Source organism: Aquarana catesbeiana, linkage group LG05 (assembly GCF_042186555.1).
Source record: "Aquarana catesbeiana isolate 2022-GZ linkage group LG05, ASM4218655v1, whole genome shotgun sequence".
NCBI lineage: Eukaryota > Metazoa > Chordata > Amphibia > Anura > Ranidae > Aquarana > Aquarana catesbeiana.
Window position 1 is genome coordinate 602,487,041 of NC_133328.1, and position 20,418 is coordinate 602,507,458.

A 20,418-nucleotide genomic window follows, 5' to 3' on the forward strand; every position below is an offset into this window, starting at 1 on the left:
TACACAAATCCGACGCACAAAGTGCCACGCATGCTCAGAATAAATAAAGAGATGAAAGCTATTGGCTACTGCCCCGTTTATAGTCCCGACGTAAGTGTTTTACGTCACCGTGTTCAGAATGATCGGATTTTCCGACAACTTTGTGTGACCGTGTGTATGCAAGACAAGTTTGGGCCAACATCCGTCGGAAAAAATCCATGGATTTTGTTGTCGGAATGTCTGATCAATGTCCGACTGTGTGTACGGGGCATTACAGTGTGCATCCATGACATTTGCAAAGCATGCTGGAATTTCTGATTAAAAGGCCTAGTTATGCTTGGACATCTCCACCTACTGGCTGAAAGTGGTAAATAAATTACCTGAACTTCTGCAATCTTTATGCCCCTGATTGGCCTTTAATGTACCATACACACATAGAACATGGTACAATTGGCTGTATTGTATGGTGCTATCATTCTGTGATTACTAAACAACAAACATAGTGACTACCCTGTAACCCTATATTCCCACTATTTGTCAGACACACAAAGCCCATGGGCAAATGCCATATTCAATATATGAAAACAGAAAAAACACTATATTCTTTGTCAGGTACTCACCAAAGCCGAGATGCTGAGAGTGGCTCCCCTTGCAGCTGAGCGCACTCTACCCCTGAAAGTGGCACAGAGGGTATAGGGCACAGAGAGGCACGGGTCGCCAGCAGGTAGATGGGACTTGTGTGAAGATCTCCTGTAGCAGATCCAGAAGTAGAGACTGAAGCTTAGTCTTGAGGAGGAGGCCGAGGGTCAAACACAGAAATTCCAGCAGAAGCAAGTCCTTTAATACAAGCTGGGGTCATACACAGGAAGCAGGTAGTAGAGGAATCCTTTAAGCAAGCCGGGGTCATACACAGGAAGTGGGCAGTAGAGAAGTCCTTAGGCAAGCCGGGGTCAAAGTACTGGAGAAGATCAGATCAGAGCAGGTCAGGGTCAATCTGGGTCACAACAGGAAAACACAGGTCAGCAGAACTTGGGGCAGGAACACAAGAAGCTGAGAGACAAACCAGCAATTAGACAAGGGACTGCACTGCCTTTTTATAGGCCAGCAAGGGGGATTTCACAGTAGCAAAAGTATGTAGGCATAGGACACACCCTCTTGCCACGCCCCCTTTAAAGGAGACTTGCAAAAAGAGAACCTAGTGGGCCTCTCAAGGCCCACTTTATCCAGACACCATCAGTCCTATCTCACAGAACACACAGGAGGAGAGAGCGGAGGAGGATGAAGAGGAGGATTCTGGCACTTTCATAGGCGTCGAAGAAGAAGAAGACATGCGTCAATCTGTAAATGATGGCTTTCAAACCCAAGGACCCTTGGGAGTAGTACGTGGCTGGGAGGAGGAAGTTCCAGATGCTGTCATCCTGAGTGACCCTGAGGAGTCTGCTTCTCAAGCCTCTGCAAATATGAGGCGCATGGGCAACCTCATGCTTGAAAGCCTGTGAAAGGATCCAAGAATATGTGGCATAAAGGAAAAGGATGACTACTGGTTGGCAACCGTCCTTGACCACCTTTAATAAGGGGAAGGTCTCAGAACTCATTCCATCCCCACAGAGAGTGCAGAAGATAAAATCTCTTGAGGACATGTTAAAGAGGATTTTATTGAACGTTTTTCCTTACTCCAGTAGGTTACAGTGTCATGGAAAACATAGTTTTGAGTCTTCTGTTGGTCAAGAGAGCAGCGTTGAAGAAGGTGTCCGCCTAAGTGAGGCATTTCGGAACTTTTTTTTCCCTCGCTGACCAGGGCTGTCAGCTTCCACATCCCGTCGGCAGTGTCTGCATCACATGGTGGACGATTACCTCAGGGCCAAAACAGAGATGGAGAGCTTTCCAGCTGACGATTCACTGACTTACTGGGTCATGAGAATAGACCACTGGCCAGAACTTGCCCAGTATGCTATTGAGTTGTTGGGCTGTCCTGCATCCAGCGTGCTTTCAGAACAGGCATTCAGTGCTGCAGGTTTCGTTACTGATTATAGAACTCATCTGTCCACAGACTCCGTGGACCGTTTGACTGTTATAAAAATGAATCAGTCCTGGATTACCAGCTATGAAGCCCTTGATGCCGATGTCACTGATTAAGTCTTTTTGGGATGTGGAATCTCTGCAGGACTTTGAGGCTGTCTAGCTTTGAGGGTGTTCAATCATTTCATCTGGAAGAATGTTTTTGGTATAGGTTTCATGGGCACAATTAACACCCAAAGACCAATTTTTGAGCACCTGTTTGACAGGTGCATATCATTGCAATTTTTTACAGCAAGGCTAATTCTTGCTTTCATCAAGATTACTTCTATATGGTTACAGTGGGAAGGCACCGCCGACACCCAAAGACCAATTTTTTACGCACTGTTACTTCTATCCAAAGTCAAAGTGACACCAGAATGTGTCCAAAAAATCTCTAATCTTGTTCCCAGTGCACTACATTGTGGCCTCATCATACAAACTGGCTCCCCAGCTGTTGCTGAGCAAAATAAAAGGCAGCTTACAGGGAAAATATCATTTTTATTGGCTTTATAAATGCAATTATTGCTGCAGCAGATTCTAGACATGGTACAGATCTGCTACTTTACAGGTAGACCAAGAGGATCCCCCAGGCACTATATTGGAAGAAATTTTTCATTTTTATGCTTTCACTTAAAAAAAAAAAAAAAAAAAAAAAAAAATCGCTGCTCATTTAAAAATGAAGTTTTTCACAAACTTTGTTTTTATTGATACATGTCCCCCAGGGCAAGACCCAGACCCCTATAACCATTGTATGCCCAATTACTTGCACATACTTTAATGGGGTTCGTTATTCGGGTCTGAACTTTCGTGGTGTTCGAAAGTTCTGGTGTGAACATAACAGGGGTCCGTTCGGCCCATCCCTACTGGCCACCAGTGGAAGAAGCATTCTTCCCACTAACCACCAGTAGAAGAAGTATTCTTCCCACTAACCACCAGTAGAAGAAGTATTCTTCCCACTAACCACCAGTGGAAGAAGCATTCTTCCCTCTGACCATCAGTGGGGGCTTTTCTCCCATTCACCTAAGGGGGTTCTTCTCTCACCCACCACCAATGTAAGGTAGCACTTTAATGACCACCAGTATAACTAGGCACTTCAGTGACCAGCAGTGTAAATGGGCACTTCATGGACCACCATTGTGAGGGAGCACTACAATTTTTAATGTTTTGTGTTTCATTTCTAGCCATTATTTCAATTTCAATATTAAAATTTGTGTTGTATAGTGCAGCCCTGAGTGTCAAATACATCAAGAATGCCACGTTTCTTAAACTTTTTTGTTTATTCGTTTATCCACAACTGTAGGTATAATAATTATTAGCACAGATTAGTTATTTCAAAGGTTTCCCCCTGTTAAAGTTTTGAGAAAGGCTGATACAGAGAGTAATAGAATTTTATTATGATTATGTTCAGCAGCGTTTTGATCATGGCCATTGGTCAGATCATTTATAATAATTTGTCCCGGGGCCCCCTGCCAGACGGGACACTAAAATATAATAATTCCAAAATTAGTTATTTTAATAAAGGTTATCTTGGACAGCAGTATTTTGCCGACAATCATCTGTAAAAGTATTTACACTGGACTTTGTCAGCTCAAGTCAACCACTCATAGAAGGATTAAGGTCTTAATGAAAGCAGTCTACAATAACATTATTGTGCGTGTGCGATCCCATAAAGACGATTGGTCACACATTTGTAAAATGTGTTACTGTCATTGAGAACCAACAACATAGTGATCGATTAGTCAGTGAGAAAAGTCAATTATGGAGGTTGACAGATTCGGAGTTTAACTTTGTTGTGTAAATTGTTGAGCCAAGCCATTGTTGTCTATGGAAAATAAGGAGTACATAGCAGCATAGGAAGGTTTTTACCAATTTCATAACTAAAAATCTACTTGGAGTTTTGCTGGCAAGTATATATATGTATTTACTTCAGCTATATAGCTAATGTAATCTTCTTTGTATGTCAGTTTCAATGACTTGCAATAAATGGACTCTGATGTGTGAATCTGTTCCTCCAAGGTTTAAATCCAGTCCTGGCTGTAGTCAGGATACGTTTGGTTGGTATTTATGTCTGTTAATGTAATAAAATTTTATGATGATCCCGTGAAGTGGTCAGGTGGAGACGGGAGGTGGAATGTTCTATGAACTCTATGGAATGGAATAGTAAGGACTCATAATCATATGGATTTCTATATCTAAAAAAAATGCATTTTCAAGATTATGTTCATCAATTATAACATGCTTGACATGTAATGTTTTTGGTCTATGCCATAAGGTCAATTTTATAATGTTCCAAAATTCACTTCCAGTAATTTATAGCATAATTGTCACAGTGAAATCCATTTTCCTGATAATTTCCCTCAATTCATACATTTTAGAAAATGTGGCCAGAATGCAATGACTGCCAGAAACGTTCCTCCACATTGAACCTTGTACGATCCAATTTATTTTTAGTGGGGTAGAAATGGTTTTTGGAATTGCATGACTTTGCACTTTTTTTTTCCTGATACTTTTTACGCTTATTTATTTATTTTTAATTTACTTTTTTATCAATTCCCGTGCAATTCACCCTCAAAACAATCTATAAGATGGTGTAATTAGTTGCAATTCTTTGCAATGTTTCACATAAAGTGGATAGAAGAACACCTTTGGAATTCTCATTTATAGGATTTGGCAGGTGTGACTCTGTATACACAATGGTATTTACCTTGTTGAGAGATCAGTAGGTGTGACTTAAGAGAAACCTTGTTTTGGTCAAAACGAAACTATTAATAAATAGGTTAGGCAATTTTTTTTTTTACTGATGTCCACATAGGGAATAAAATAAATAGGTATTAACCACGTCAGCCCCGGAAGGTTTTACTCCCTTCATGACCAGGCCGTCTTTTGCGATACGGCACTGCAATATTTTAACTGACAATTGCGCAGTCGTGCGATACTGTATGCAAATAAAATTGGTGTCCTCGCCCCCCCCCCCCCACAAATAGAGTTTTTTTTTTGGTGGTATTTGATCATCTCTGCATTTTTTATTTTTTGTGCTATAAACAAAAAAAGAGCGACAATTTTGAAAAAAAATAATATTTTTTACTTTCTGCTACCGTATAAAACACATCCAATAAAATTTAAAAAAAAAAAACCCTTAATTTCTTCATCAATTTAAGTCAATATATATTCTGCTACATATTTTTGGTAAAAAAAATCCCAATAAGTGTTTATTGATTGGTTTGCGCAAAAGTTATAGCGTCTACAAATGATGGGATATTTTTATGGAATTTTTATTTAATTTATTTTTTCTACTAGTAATGGTGGTGATCAGCGATTTTTATTTTTTTAGCGGGACTACGATACTGCGGCAGACAAATTGGACACCTAACCTACACTTTTTTGGAGACCAGTGACACTACTACAGTGACCAGTGGTAAAAATATGCACTGTCACTGTACTAATGACACTGGCAGCGAAGGGGTTAACACCAGGAGCGATCAAAGGGTTAAGTGTGTCCCTAGGGGGTGCTTACTAACTGTGCGGGATTTGCTCTGACTGGGAGAACACAGAGATTCGTGTTTCTGCTTAGCAGGAACACAAGATCTCTATGTTCTCCCCTGTCAGAACGGTGATTTGCCTTGTTCACATAGGCAGATCGCCATTCTGCCTCTTTGGGAAATGATCGCAGGTGGCCAACAGACATAGCGCCTGCCGGACTCGCTGATTGGCTCCCCCTCTGTGCAATCAGCATAGGTGCCCCTGGAGGCCTCCACACGAAGTGACGTACAGGTACGTCGTTTCGTGCAGCCGGGCCACCTTGCCACAGTAAATATGCGGAAGGCGGTCCGGAAGTGGTTAAAAGTAACATTAAAGCTTCAGTTTTTTTAAATAAAATAACAAACCTATTTTATTTACCTGCTCTGTGCAATGGTTTTGCACAGAGCAGCCCCGATCCTCCTCTTCTTGGGACCCCCACTGGCACACAGGCTCCTCCTCTTTGGCGTGTGCCCCCATAGAAAGCTTCATTCAATAGGGGCACTTGTGCAGGCTTGCTCCCGATACAGAGCAGGATACTTGGCCCAGCTCCCTGATCACACCATATGAGTGACAGAAGCTGGAGCCAATGGCTCCCACTGCTATCAATCTGCACTGTAAGAAGGGAGACGACGGCGAGAGCAAATTGCTGGATTAGGATCAGACTCTGGTAAATATAAGGGGGGCCTGGGGGAATCATACAGCACAGAAGCTTTTTTTTATCTTAATGCATATAATGCATTAAGGTAAAAAACCTTGCGGATTTAGAACCACTTTGAACTGAAAACCAAAAGTCTCTGAATACCAGGTCCCCAATGAGGACAACAATCGCATTTCCATATGGTATTGACAAAGCACGATTTCGTGTGAAACACATCGACCTTTGTTCCCCTGCCCATGTGGATTGTCTTGTATGTTTTAGATACAATAAAGCTTTTGCATCGTATTGGATTGCTGCCATTTGTATATTTTTCCTCACCAGTAATCTGCTTACAGTGGCAGGGCGTGCACCCAATGGTTCCACCAAGCTTTGAAGATTATGGTCAGCACACATCACCTGGAAGCAGCGGTCTGTTTTTTGCATGTACCCCAATGAGGACTTACCAATCCATAGAGCACTGTAAAAATCAGTCCTCTCCTTTCCAACCGACTATCCCAGAACCCCTCACCCTACATGGGTGAGAACCCCTGAGTACTTAAATTGTGTTCTCATCATCCCCCTGCAAGGTACCACAATCCAAATAGTGGGGACACCAGTAAAAAAAAATTCCAATAAATAAGTTGTGTGATGATAAGCAACCTCAGCTGTCTGATGCAATCATGACAAGTCTAGAAAAAGCTTAAAGCGGAGTTCCACCCTGAAAAACGATTTTCACATTTTCCCAGTCCTTTATTAATAATAAAAAAACATTTGCAGTGAAATTTTTTTTAAAACTTACCTTGCCCTGTTGCTAGGTGGTGGCTCCTAATCTGCCACTTCCGGCTCCGCATCACTTCCTCCTTCACCTGAGTCAGTGGGCAGGACTGTGGGCAAAAATCATGTTATTTCCCAGCAGGAAATGACGTGATTTAAGGGGCAGATCACAGCGCCATTTTTAAAAAGGGAAGATAGATAGATAGATAGATAGATAGATAGATAGATAGATAGATAGATAGATAGATAGATAGATAGATAGATAGATAGATAGATAGATAGATAGATAGATAGATAGATAGATAGATATCATAATCCATAATTATAAAGAGTATTTGTGCCAAGATCTCAGGAATACTTCACCTTATCTAAGCGCTGCAAATGATTAAGCTGCTTGAAAGGATAAGGCTTCCTGATTTTGCTCTGCATAGATAATGTTATCTATGTTGCCATAACAATGGCAACTTGCTAAACAATCGGCACTATGGCCAGAGCATCGCGCATGCGTGAGATCGAGAGGTGCATGCTGGTTACCCAGCATGCACCTCTTGATCGATTATCCAGGAAGAGGTTGCGATTGGGATTTATATGTCCACACTCATCATGGCAACGGCCAGAAGACGATCATCTAAATTGTAAGATTAACAAAAAAAATACTTACTATCCACTAGCAAATATACATATAGTTTGTGTGTTATTACTGCAGTATGAGGGGATGCCTGGAAAAAATTTTTTAAAAATGTCTGTGGCCGGAACTCTGCTTTATTAGTCGCAAGCAAAAGTGGAAATATAAAACTTTGCTTGAATGTATTGTAGCAACTATTGCCAGCTTTATTTGGCACTGTTCAATCAATCATTCAAATGCCTATAACATTGGCCAGTTAAACAGAGGATCTTTAGGTCAGTGGCAAGGGCAAAGCACTTGAAAATAAAGTAGATGCCTTCACCTTCACCTTCATCTTCAAATGCCACCCAGTAATGTTGGTAATAGAGCTATCTTGTCTTTGGATGCTGTTAAGGCATTTGATGGTGTGGAGCGGGGTTATCTTTGGCAGCTACTGGAGAAATTTAATCTAGGTGAGGAATTTATTACATGGGTTAAGCTGCTATATCAAGCCCCAACAGCTTGCCTTAGAATTAATAACACCCCATCTGCTCCATTTAGGTTGAGCAAAGGTACAAGGCAGGGATTTCCACTTTCTCCCCTATTCTGTGCCTTGGCTTTACAGCCATTGGCTGCAGCTATACGGGGTGATCTTAGTGGGATTTCGGAGGGGCGAGATGGAGGAGAAATTACCATTATAGGCAGATGATGTTTTGATATTTTTGGCTTATACTTCTACATCTATAGATCGCCTGATGTCTCTTATCAATATTTTTCGATCTTATATAGGCTGTAGTATAAACTGGAATAAGTCTACTCTCCCACCCACTGAGACTCTCAGGGACCGCTTGCCACCAACTACCTCTTAGATAAAAGTGATAGAAACATTTGTATATTTGGGGATCATTATACATCATGGTATCTCCAAGTATGTTGATTTAAATATTAATCCACTGCTTATTAAATTTAAACAGAAAGCTACACACTGGTGCAAATGACCTCTTTCAATAGTTACATAGTAGGTGAGGTTGAAAAAAGACACAAGTCCATCAAGTCCAACCTATGTGTGTGATTATATGTCAGTATTACATTGTATATCCCTGTATGTTGAGGTCCTTCAGGTGCTTATCTAATAGTAGGGCGGGTAAATCTCATTAAAATGACATGGGAGCCACAACTGCTATATGTTTTCCATAATGCTCCAGTGTGGCTTTCTATATCCTTTTTTATATGGCTGGATACTATACTCCTTATGCTTATTTGGAAAAAGCGTAACTTAAATTAGAAACAATGCAGGAAGCCAAGGAAAATGGTAAACTGCCTGTTCCCAACCCATTCCTATATTATCTGTCAGCACAGATCCAGCATTTAATGGGATGAGGATGTGAGTATTGATTCAACTAGGAAAATATTGTCTACAATATACTTAGGTAAAAAATTGAGAGATTCTTTAGAGGCAGGTGAAATTAGACTAGCTAGGCAGTGTTCCAGGTTAGTCATGATAGATAAGGTTTTGAACAGGATTAAAGATCTCTGTCATTATAAGGGGTGTACTGACTACACCTGGATTTTTCTGAATTGTAACTACCCCAAGTTACTAAAACTGGAGGGATTTAATCATTGGTCTTATGTATATTCCGCAATTATTCCAGGGACAGTTTTTGAAAGACTTTCAGACTTTGCAGGAAGAATTTGGTTTGCCTACTACAAGCTTCTTTCAATATTTACAGCTCAGGCATGCTATCCAAATACAGTCTAAATTGATGCCCTAGGCTTATATTACACCTATAATTCTTAATTAAAGTTTAGCATCAACTTCTAAGCGGGGACAGATAACAGACCTTATTATGCTTTGCTACAAAAAAATTCAAAATTAAATTCTTTGAGGTGCAGGGCATATTGGCAAATGGACATCAGTCCCCTTAATGATGAGGAGTGGTTTAGAAGTTCTCAGGGCTTTTTTTCTCAGAGAATAGGTGCAGGAACTCAACCATGCCCGCCACACACACATACCTGCCAAATGGCATCAAATAGTAGCTCTTCCCTCTGCATACAACCCCCTCCCTCCACTGTCCTCATCTTCTCCCCCCTCCTTAAAAGCTCCACCATCTGTCATATTTCTTACCTTTGTTGCAATATTAAGCTGAAACGCCTATCCGGCTGTAGTACCTCCCAGCATACTATACTACAGTCACTTGCAAGGGAGATCATGCAGTAGGAGCATCAACAACTGGTCACCAGGGAAAAAATGGAGACCACAGAGGGTGCAGCCTACCACACACCCTCTCCTGCCCATGACTGCACTGAACCCTGGGCACCTGTTCTGTATCTCCCTTGTCCCTGTCTGGCACTCAGTGAGATCTGCGCAGGGGATCTGACCTGTGGGAGCTACTGGGAGATCAGCTATCACTTGTAAACGCAGAAGCTGGACTTCAGTGTTACTAAGTGATAGTGGTGAGCAGGGAGCAGAAGACCTGAGCCAGAGGTGGTGGAACTGAGTTCCCCCTAGTTCCTGCTGAAAAAAAAGCCCTGAATGTTCTTAATAATGTAGAACATGTATCTCTTTGTGCATCTCAGAGACTTGCTCAGCTTTATATATCGTGCATACTTTATCCCCCAGAAACTTTTTAAGTGGCATTAAAAGGATACTCCTCTATATCCATGATGTGAAAGGGATGCGGTAATACTGGTGCATAAGATATGAAGATTTTCTAAGTTGGACCCTAGCATTGGATACCATTAACAAGATGTTCAGAGTTAATATTCTGATAAAAACTTAAGCTATGTGTATTGGGGTGGCTGGATAGAGAGTTTTATACCCCTCAGGTATTTATGGTGATCCTCCATCTGCTGTTTATAGCACGAAAGTTGATGGCACAGAAATGGATTGCCACGCCTCCCCCAAAATACTCTTTATGAGTAAAAATCTATAAATTAAGTTTTACAAAGAGAACACATGGTTTATCTACATAGGGGATGCCCAGATAGATTTAGAAAACCCTTGGGCAAATGGTTGGCCATTCTAAGCTTTGCAATTAGTTAGAGACTGCTAGGGGAAATACATATGTTTTTTTTTTGGGGGGGGGGTTGGAAATAGAAGGGATATTGGTGTTTTGGTAGGCAGCAGACAACACTAAGTGCAGTACAGTTGAGGGATTAAAATGTATAATCTTATTGAAATTATTAGACGGAATTTATAAAGTCGTCATAGATATAAAAGGGGTGATAGGATAGACTACACAAGGAGATCTTATAATCACCTAATACTAATTAGAATTATGAGAAATGTGTGGAGAATCTCTTGGACATTTAGAGAGTAGTAAATATATGGTGTATTTTATAAGATGGGAAAGTAATTTAATAATTATTTGCTGTATGTATTGTAATTTAATATATAAGGGAATGAGGGGGAATGGGCACAAGGAGAATAGGCATGGGATATAGGATGTCCTCAAATGTGTTTCACGTCCTGGTTATGGGGTAGGGGGTTCAGGGTCCCCAGAGGCGTCCACCCAAGAGGACCAGATTTTATCAAACTTCCCTGGGCATTGCCTACTTTCATATGTCATTCTATATAGGGGAAGTACCATGTTCACCGACCTTCTCCACGAGGCCAGAGTAGGAGGCTCTACTAGTTTCCATCTCAGTAAAAATTCACGCCTAGCATAATATAATGCGAAGGTAAGACACAATTTACTATACCTGTCTCCCTCAACATCCTCCAAATGACTGAATAATAGTATCTAAGGATCCACCGGTAAATTTAAACCTGTGACATTGCTCAGTGTGGAGGCCACTGCTGACCAAAAGGGTCGGAGTTTGGGACAGGACCAGACCATGTGCCAGAAGGTGTCCACCTCCTGTCTGCATCTCTGACAATTGGGATCTCTTTGATGGTAAATGCGCGCCAGTCTCTGTGGGGTGAAGTACGCTCTGTGTAGGAACTTAAATTGTATGAACTTATCTTTTGCCGCGATCATGGAAGGAATGTAGGAGATTAAACACTCCTTCCATTCCTCCTCGTCCAAAGAAGGAATATCAACCCTCCACTTTTCCCATGTCTTAGTTAATTTGGTATCATACTCTACTGTAAGGTATAGATATATTGTTGAGAGAGGCTTCCCCATCACACTGGAAATCAGGAGCCGCTCAATGGAGTCTGGTTCCAAAATGAGGGGGGGGGGGCAGGGAACTGGGCTTCAAAGGCGTGCTTCAGCTGCCAGTACCTTAATTGGAAGGAGGATGGGACGGGCTTGACAAATTTGCTTAGAATCTAGGAGCCAGCTGAAAAAGTTAGGAGCCAGTTTTTTAAATCCTCTGCCCAGCGCCCAGAACTGCATGTCTGGGGCATCGGGCAATAAGAATTGCTCATGCCTGATGCCAAGCGGAAAAAAAACCCAAAATATTTAAAAAAAAAAAAATCAACTTTTGTTTTGTTTGTTATAAGATTTTGCAAATAAGTTTTTTTCCTCCTTCACTGATGTGCTCTGATAGGCGGCACTGATGATCACTGATGGGCTGCACTGATGAGGTGGCATTGAGGTTGGAACTGATGGGCACCAATAGGCAGCACTGAGATGCCACTGATGGGAACTGACAGGTGGTACTGATAGGCAGCACCGAGGTGGCACTGACATGTGGCACCGATAGGCAGCACTGAGTTGGCACTGACAGGCAGCACTAATGTGCACTGACGGGCAGCACAAATGAGCACTGAGATGGTACTAATGGGCAGCACTGAGGTGATACTGACAGGTGGCACTGATGGGCAGCACCAATGAGCACTGAGATGGCACTGATGGGCAGCACTGAGGTGGCACTAAATGGAATTGATAGACAGCACTGACAGGTGACACTGACAGGCAGAACTGAGATGGCACTGACAGAGGGCACTGAGGTGGCACTCCCCGTCCACCACGGCGGTAAGGAACAGGTGACTGATTATGCCTGCAATCTCAACCCCAGCTGTCAAACTGAGAAGATGATGTCGGAGGTAGGCGGGCAGTGAGCACGCCATGCTCATCACAGCACCGCCCACCAGAGGAGGACGCTGGATCGCAGAAAGGAGCGTGTATCCCGCTCCAGCAGGCCGCAAAGCCGCGGACTCAATTTTGGCCAGCCCGACCTAAGTCTGCGCACCCGCGGGGGGGTGGGAGAGGCACTTTGCAGGAATCCAGACCACTTCTGCGGTGTAGACCAGGCGCCAGGATGCAATTTCCAGTCACCATTGCGACCTGGCGCCTGGGTTTTGTTGAGCCCTGGTTTTGAAATATTTAAGGCAAATGGAGTCAAAAGTTTGGTTAAAGCGGTTGTAAACCGCTGGGCGTTTTTACCTGCAAGGCGAAGGCATAATGTGCTAGTATGCATCAGTACAGCCTCATCAGTGCACATCAGTGATGAAGAAAAAATACTTATTTACAAAAATGTATAACATAATCTAAACGTTTGGCCTTTTTTTGTTTGTTTAGCAAAAAATAAAAAAAAACAGTAGTGATTAAATGCCACCAAAAGAAAGCTCTGTCTCAAAATAAGTGATAAAAATTTAGTTTGGGTACAGTGTTGCATGACAGCGCAATTGTCATTCAAAGTGTGACAATGCTGAAAGCTGAAAATTTGCCTTGGCAGGAAGGGGGGGGGGGGGGGAGGGGGGAGTGCTGTAGGCAAGTAGGCAAGTGGTTAATATTAGAATAAAAAATGTTTCAGACTGTGGATTTAAAGGAGAAGTCCAGCCAAAGCTCATTTGGCTGGGCTTCTCCTATGGATCACAGGAGTGCAATTCGTTTTGCACTCCTGTGACCTGTTTTTAGCAGAGAGCGGACTGAGTCCGCTCTCTGCTGATGTCCCAGAACCCGTCCCAGAACCCGTCTCTGCAAGCCGCTGAGAGCCTGCGATGACCGCTCCCCGCCCCTCCACTGCTCAGTGCTCCAGTGAGAGAGGAGGGAGCAGAGTGGAGAGCTGCCGATTGACAGGCAGCAGCTCTCTGCTCAGGTAACTGTGAGAACCGAGCCATCGGCGGTGTTCGATGGCTCAGTTCTCAGTGTAGAGGCGCCGGGGGACCGATGCTGCATCCACCGAGGTAAGTATGATACTGGAAAAAAAAAAAAAAACCCATACTTCTGTTTTAAGAAATCGGTACAGAGACCCTAAACTGAGGCCACTGATCTAATGCTAGATAAGCAACATGACAAGCACCAGGTTTGAGAAATGACACTGCCAACCCTACTTATCTGGTTCTAAACCATGTGTAAGCTCTGTATTGAAACTAAACTAGAATTAATGACCTTCTTGCCTTCTGACAGAGTTAATGATTAGTGATTGACCACTGACGCACTGAGCAATGCATCCCAAAAAGAAGGGGAAAAGGTCACATGCTCCCCATATTGGAATACTGGGTATTGACAAGAGATCAAACAGAGCTGCAAGAAGCCTGGAGAAAACTGCAGTGAAAAGAATATTAATTGAGGGTTGTAGGGGTGACTGATGTATTTACAATAAAAGAACACGATTAAGCGTCATATTTGCCAAGCATTTCTTAATCCTATTTTTCTATTTGTTATTGCGGTGTGGTTACTTCCTGATGACTACACTTGTAATAGAAGGACTCAAAACAAGTCCTTGTTTTATTCTAAACCAAAAGGTTCCTTCTGGGTACACTGCTTGTTAGTAATAAAATTTGGAGTGATATATAGCTAACATTGCATAAGCATTTAGCCTTTCCAAAACATATTCATCAACTCTCATTCATCAACTCAAATTCATCAACCCTCATTCATTAATCCATATTCATCAACTCTCATTCATTTCAGCAGCAAAAATAAAGGGCTGTAAGAGCTGCTTGGATATATTCTAAGGCTCTATGCAGCTCTAAAAACCTGCTAAAATCTCCTGCAGGTTGTAAAACTATAAGTAAAAAACAACATTGTGCCTAATGCCTCGTAACACACGGGCAGACTTTTCAGCATCAAACGTCCGACGGTCTTTCCGATGGACTTTCAACGGAGTTATGACGGACTTTCAGACGACCTAACTTTCCCACACACGTACGGACTAAAGTCCGTTCGAAAGTCTGTTGGTATGAACGTGATGACGTACAAAAGGGACTAGAATAAGGAAGTTCATAGCCAGTAGCCAATAGCTGCCCTTGCGTCCTTTTTTTGTCCGGACTAGCATACAGACGAACGGATTTTTCGACCGGACTTGAGTCCGTCGGAAAGATTTGAAACATGTTTCAAATCTAAAGTCCGTCTGATTTTCGACCGAAAAAGTCCGCTGAAGGTCTGATGAAGCCCACACACGTTCGGATTGTCCGACGGATTTGTTCCGTCCGTCCAGTCCGGTCGAAAAGTCCGCCCGTGTGTACACGGCATAAAAAGCACTTTCAATTTTACATGTCCCCATTCTATATTTAAAAATTGCAGCTTATCTTTTTTGGATGCTCTATTCTGGACCCTCCAGCAAGGAAAAATACAAGGTAGTTCCCTTTGTTTGTAAAGGAGGGCCCTGCCTGCCCGTTCCATCACTGTGGGTGTGGAGGCCGCCCGCCGGTTCTAGTTAGAAGCATTGAGTCAGGAGATAGTACACTGTGGCTGAAGCTGAGCACTCACTGTCACTGCCATACAGGACCACCTGCCTATCCTATCCACCCACTGCTGCAGAGTCCAGTCAAATGCCATTTTTGGGATCGGAAACTAGAGGAGAAAGTCAGCTGACCAGCTGACGGCCAGTAGAGTGAAGGGGAGGAGCTCTCCGCTCTGCGAGGAGACCCCCATATCAGGAGAGGCATCACTGGAGGCACGTGATGGGAGCCAGATACAGGCAGAGACACACTGAGCAAGGAGAAGGAGGGGATCGACGGACACAGAGCAGGTGAGTCCCAGTGTCACTGATCCCATTTCCCCCCACCACCACCGCTGCCACTGGGGGGATAGGGATAACATCAGTGTCGGTGGTAGGGATAACATCAATGGCGGTGGTGGGCTAGGGATGACATCAGTGGTGGTGGCGAGATAGGGACCCCTATCCCACTGATGTCATCCCTATTTCCCCACTGCCACCGATCCCATCTCCACCAACACCGCTGCCACTGATCCCATCCCACCCCCCCACTCAGTGGACTGATCCCATTCCCTTCTCACTACCATCAGTGAACTGATCTCACCACCACCGCTGCCACTGATTACATCCCCCCCACCACCCTCAGTGGACTGATCCCATCCCCCCACCACCCCTGCCACTGATCCATGGGAAGAGAGAGCCTTCATGGTTAATTGCACCGGGGCCTAGCTATGCCTCTGCTTCTGGCAACAGCTTTCATGAGGAGTTGCAGCTTGTACAATAGGGTAATGCATGCCTAAAGCAAGTCCCTCCACCAATCGCACCAATACCCCTATTAGGGCCAGGTTGGGTGGGAGGTAATTTATCTACTACTTTGATTTTGTGGAAAATCTAGAGCAGCTGGAGAAGACCCATGCAACAAAGGAAGAAACAAACTAACTCCATGTATTAAAGTGTCACTAAAGACAAACATTTTTTTTTACATTTTGTATAAAGTGGAGAGGGAATAGAACACCTGTCAGTTTATTTTGCTGTCTGTGCCCCCATTATGGGAGATTCACCCACTTGTCCTGTTTACCATTATCACTGAAGGTGAAAGTAAAAGAAAATCCCAAATTTTGTGCTGACATCAGAACAGGAATAGGGAGAAAATTTTCCATTGGGACGACTAGTTCTGGTGACACTTGGGATTCCATCACTTTGTAGGGTTTCCCTCTCACCTCCTGTTTTGGCTATGGGACAGGGAGTGAAGGGAAATCTCTGAAAAGGGACACAGATGACAAAAAAAAAAAAAAAAAAAAAAAGAAAAAAAAAAAAAAAAAAAAAGAAGAAGAAAAACCCTTACTCTATCCAAAATGATTAAAAAGAAATTGTGCCTTTTTAGTGACATTTAAGATTTTAAGGAATAAGGTTAAAATGCTTTATATATATTTTGGCATCTTAAAGCCTCTACTTACTAGGAATAAGGAAGCTCTATAAAAAAAAAAAAAAGGGGGGGGGGGGGGACAATTTTATGAGTGAAATAAGTTTTACTTTTAATGAGTGAAATAAGTATTTCACCACTTCGCAAAACATGTCTTAGTACTTGGTGGCGAAACCCTTGTTGGCAATCAGTCACAGAGGTCAGATGTTTCTTATAGTTGGTTACCAGGTTTGCACACATCTCAGGAGGGATTTTGTCCCACTCCTCTTTTCAGACCCTCTCCAAGTCATTAAGGTTTTCGAGGCTGACGTTTGGTAACTCGAACCTTCAGCTTTCTCCACATATTTTCTATGGGATTAAGGTCTGGGGCCTGGCTAGGCCACTACAGGACCCTAATGTGCTTCTTCTTGAGCCACTCCTTTGTTGCTTTGGCTGTGTGTTTTGGGTTACTGTCATGCTGGAAGACCCATCTACGACCCATTTTCAATGCCTTGTCTGAGGGAAGGAGGTTCTCAACCAAGATTTGACGGTACATGGTCCCGTCCATCGCCCTTTTGATGAGGTAAAGTTGTCCTGTCCCCTTAGCAGAAAAACACCCCCCAAAGCATAATGTTTCCACCTCCATGTTTGTGTTCTTGGGGTCATAGGCAGCATTCCTCCTCCTTCAAACACAGCGAGTTTAGTTGATGCCAAAGAGCTTGATTTTGGTCTCATCTGACCACAACACTTTCACCCAGTTCACCTCCGAATCATTCAGATGTTCATTAGCAAACTTCAGACGGGCCTGTACATGTGCTTTCTTGAGCAGGGGGACCTTGCGGGTGCTGCACGATTTCAGTCCTTCACAGCGTAGTGTGTTACCAATTGTTTTCTTGGTGACTATGGTCCCAGCTGCCTTGAGATCATTGACCAGATTCTCCTGTGTAGTTCTGGGCTGATTCTCTACTGTTCTCATGATCATTGAAACTCCACGAGGTGAGATTCTGCATGGAGCCCCAGACCGAGGGAGATTAAAAAATTATTTTGTGTTTCTTCCATTTGCGAATAATCGCACCAACTGTTGTCACGCTCTTACCAAGCTGTTTGGCGATGGTCTTGTAGCCCATTCCAGCCTTGTGTAGGTCTACAATCTTGTCCCTGACATCCTTGGAGAGCTCTTTGGTCTTGGCCATGGTGGAGAGATTAGAATCTGATTGATTGCTTCTGTGGACAGGTGTCTTTTATACAGGTAACAAGCTGAGATTAGGAGCACTCCCTTTAAGGGAGTGCTGTATAGAAGACACCTGGGAGCCAGAAATCTTGCATATAGGGGATCAAAAACCTTTTTCACTCATTAAAATGCAAATTAATTTATAACTTTTTTGAAATGCGTTTTACTGGATTTTTTTTTGTTGTTATTCTGTCTATCGCTGTTAAAATAAACCTACTATTAATATTTTAGACTGATCATTTCTTTGTCAGTGGGCAGGCATACAAAATCAGCAGAGGATCAAATACTACAAAAAAATTCATAGGTGTGAACCAGGCCTTAGTCACTGTGCTAAGAATATACATTTAATAGTATGCAAAGCTTCTATTCCTTAATTTAAAGCGGAGTTCCACCCAAGAATGGAACTTCCGCTGTCCCGATTTCCCCCCCTCCGGTGTTACATTTGGCACCTTTCTGGGGGGAGCAGATAGATACCTGACTAATATTTGCTCCCACTTCCGGCGAAAGATCGTCGCAGAATCTGTCAATCTGTGAAAAGATTAGAAAACGATTTATATATAAATGAGGTGGAGAGTGAGAGAGAGAGACCCACTATCCTAAAACCAAAACTATAGGCAAAACTTTTTTTTTACATTTTGGATAGAGCAAGGAGGATGATAACCCCTGTCAGATTTTTTTTTTTTTTTTTTTTTTGCCATATGTGTCCAATTTCAAAGATTTCCCTTCACTTTCTGTTTCATAGCCAAAGTGAAAGTTAGACCCCTTTCACTTTGAGGCAGTTTTCAGGTGGTTTAGAACTAGAAATAACACTAGAAATAGCACCTGAAAACTGCCCCCCCATGCCGCCTGAATCTGAAAGCCTGAGTGCTTTCACACCCGGGCGGTGCGTTTGCGGGACGATAGAAAAAGTCCTGCAAGCAGCATCTTTTGGGCGGTTTGGGAGCGTTCTATACAGCGCTCCCAAAACGCCCCTGCCCATTTCAATGAATGGGCAGCGCTTCCGAAGAACCTGAAAAGTGCTTAGGAAACGCCGCAACACAGGTGCTTTTAACCCCTTCTTTGGGGTTAAAAGTGCCCTGCTAGCGGCCGAAAAGCGGCGCTTAAACAGCGATAAAGTGCAGCTAAAACGAGTGGCGCTTTACCGCTAATGCACGGGCGGCCCCAGTGTGAAAGGGGTCTAAATACCCAGAAATTAGGGGAATTTATCGAGGACCTCCAGGTCACCAGAATTAGTGTCCCCTTTGAAGATTTCCCCTCTAATACTTTTCTGGAGACAACCCAAAATGTAGGATTTTCTTTCACTTTCAATGATAACGGTAAAGAAATAGAGAGTAGGACAAATATAGAGGGTGAATCTCCCTAATAGGGGCACAGACAGCAATATAAACCTGACAGGGGCTCTAATCCATCTCCACTCTATCCAAAACTAAAAACAAACTTTTGCCTTTAGTTATATTTTAACTGATATTTTATTTTAACCACTTACCGACCAGCAACTGTATATATACCGTGGCAGGTCGGCTCGATAGCGCAAACCGCCGTACCCGTACGGCGGTTCATGCATGTGACACTGTGGGCTCGTGCTTCGCTGCATGCCGCGAGAGCGCAGCCACGGGTCCTGCGGACTCGATGTCCGCTGGCGACCCGCGATCGCAGTACACCGAGGCAGAACAGGGATCTGCCTATGTAAATAAAGCGGATCCCCGTTCTGACAGGAGACATCACAGAGATCTGCTGTTCCCTGTGATCGAGAACAGCGATCTCTTTGTTGTCTCAGGCAGCCCCCCCCCCCCCCCCCCCCCCAAGTCCATAAATCTTTCCCATAGTTTGTAGATGCGATAACTTTTGCGCAAACCAATCAATATACACATATTGCGATTTTTTTTTTTTTTTTTACCAAAAATATGTATAAGAATATATATTGATCTAAACTGATCAATACATTTTTATTTTTAATTTTTTGGTGGGATATGTATTATAGCAGAAAATAAAAAATATTGTTTTTTTTTTTTTTTCAAAATTGTCAGTCTTTTTTCTGTTTATAGCACAAAAAATAAAAACCAGAGGTGATCAAATACCACCAAAAGAAAGCTTTACAACGTCGCAATTGTCAGTTAAAGTGACGCAGTGCCGTATCGCAAAAAATGTCCTGGTCATTAAAGGGGTAAAACCTTCCAGGGCTGAAGTGGTTAAAATCCCTAAAAAAAATAATTAGAATAATGTGTTTACTGTATGTATTTATCACATTACTAATTTATGAAATACATTCTTTTGCAGATTTTTGGAGGCCTTGTCTGGATTCTGGTGGCAGCATCCAATGTGCCAGTGCCGGTTATACAAGGATGGGTCATGTTTGTATCAGTAACAGCATTTTTCTTCTCTCTTGTCTACCTGTGTGTGTTCCTTTGCGGCCTGGTCAACATGATCCAAACCAACTGGAACTTTGTGGTAAGAGTCATTCTTCTTATCTATATTAGTGTTTACAGTGATCATGGATAACACCAAAGAATAAGTGAAATGATACCAGATAGAGGACCTGAACTCAAAGAGTGAAATTTTGCTCTCTTATAGGGTACATCTGGAAATATTAAATTGTGCCTAAGCGGTACCCTAAATCACATACTGTACCTCTAGTCTTAAATTTTTCCTGAAAAATAGCA

At 42.8% G+C, this 20,418-nt stretch overlaps 1 protein-coding gene across 1 annotated transcript in view; it reads left to right on the forward strand.

Moving 5' to 3' along the window:
• The window catches only part of MAL2 (mal, T cell differentiation protein 2), an 83,796-nt gene that overhangs the window by 25,747 nt on the left and 37,631 nt on the right, over positions 1–20,418 (forward strand). The window contains exon 2 of the mRNA XM_073632197.1: positions 20,036–20,206. Coding sequence (XP_073488298.1) covers positions 20,036–20,206 — 171 coding nt within the window. The remainder of the gene's footprint in view (positions 1–20,035; positions 20,207–20,418) is intronic.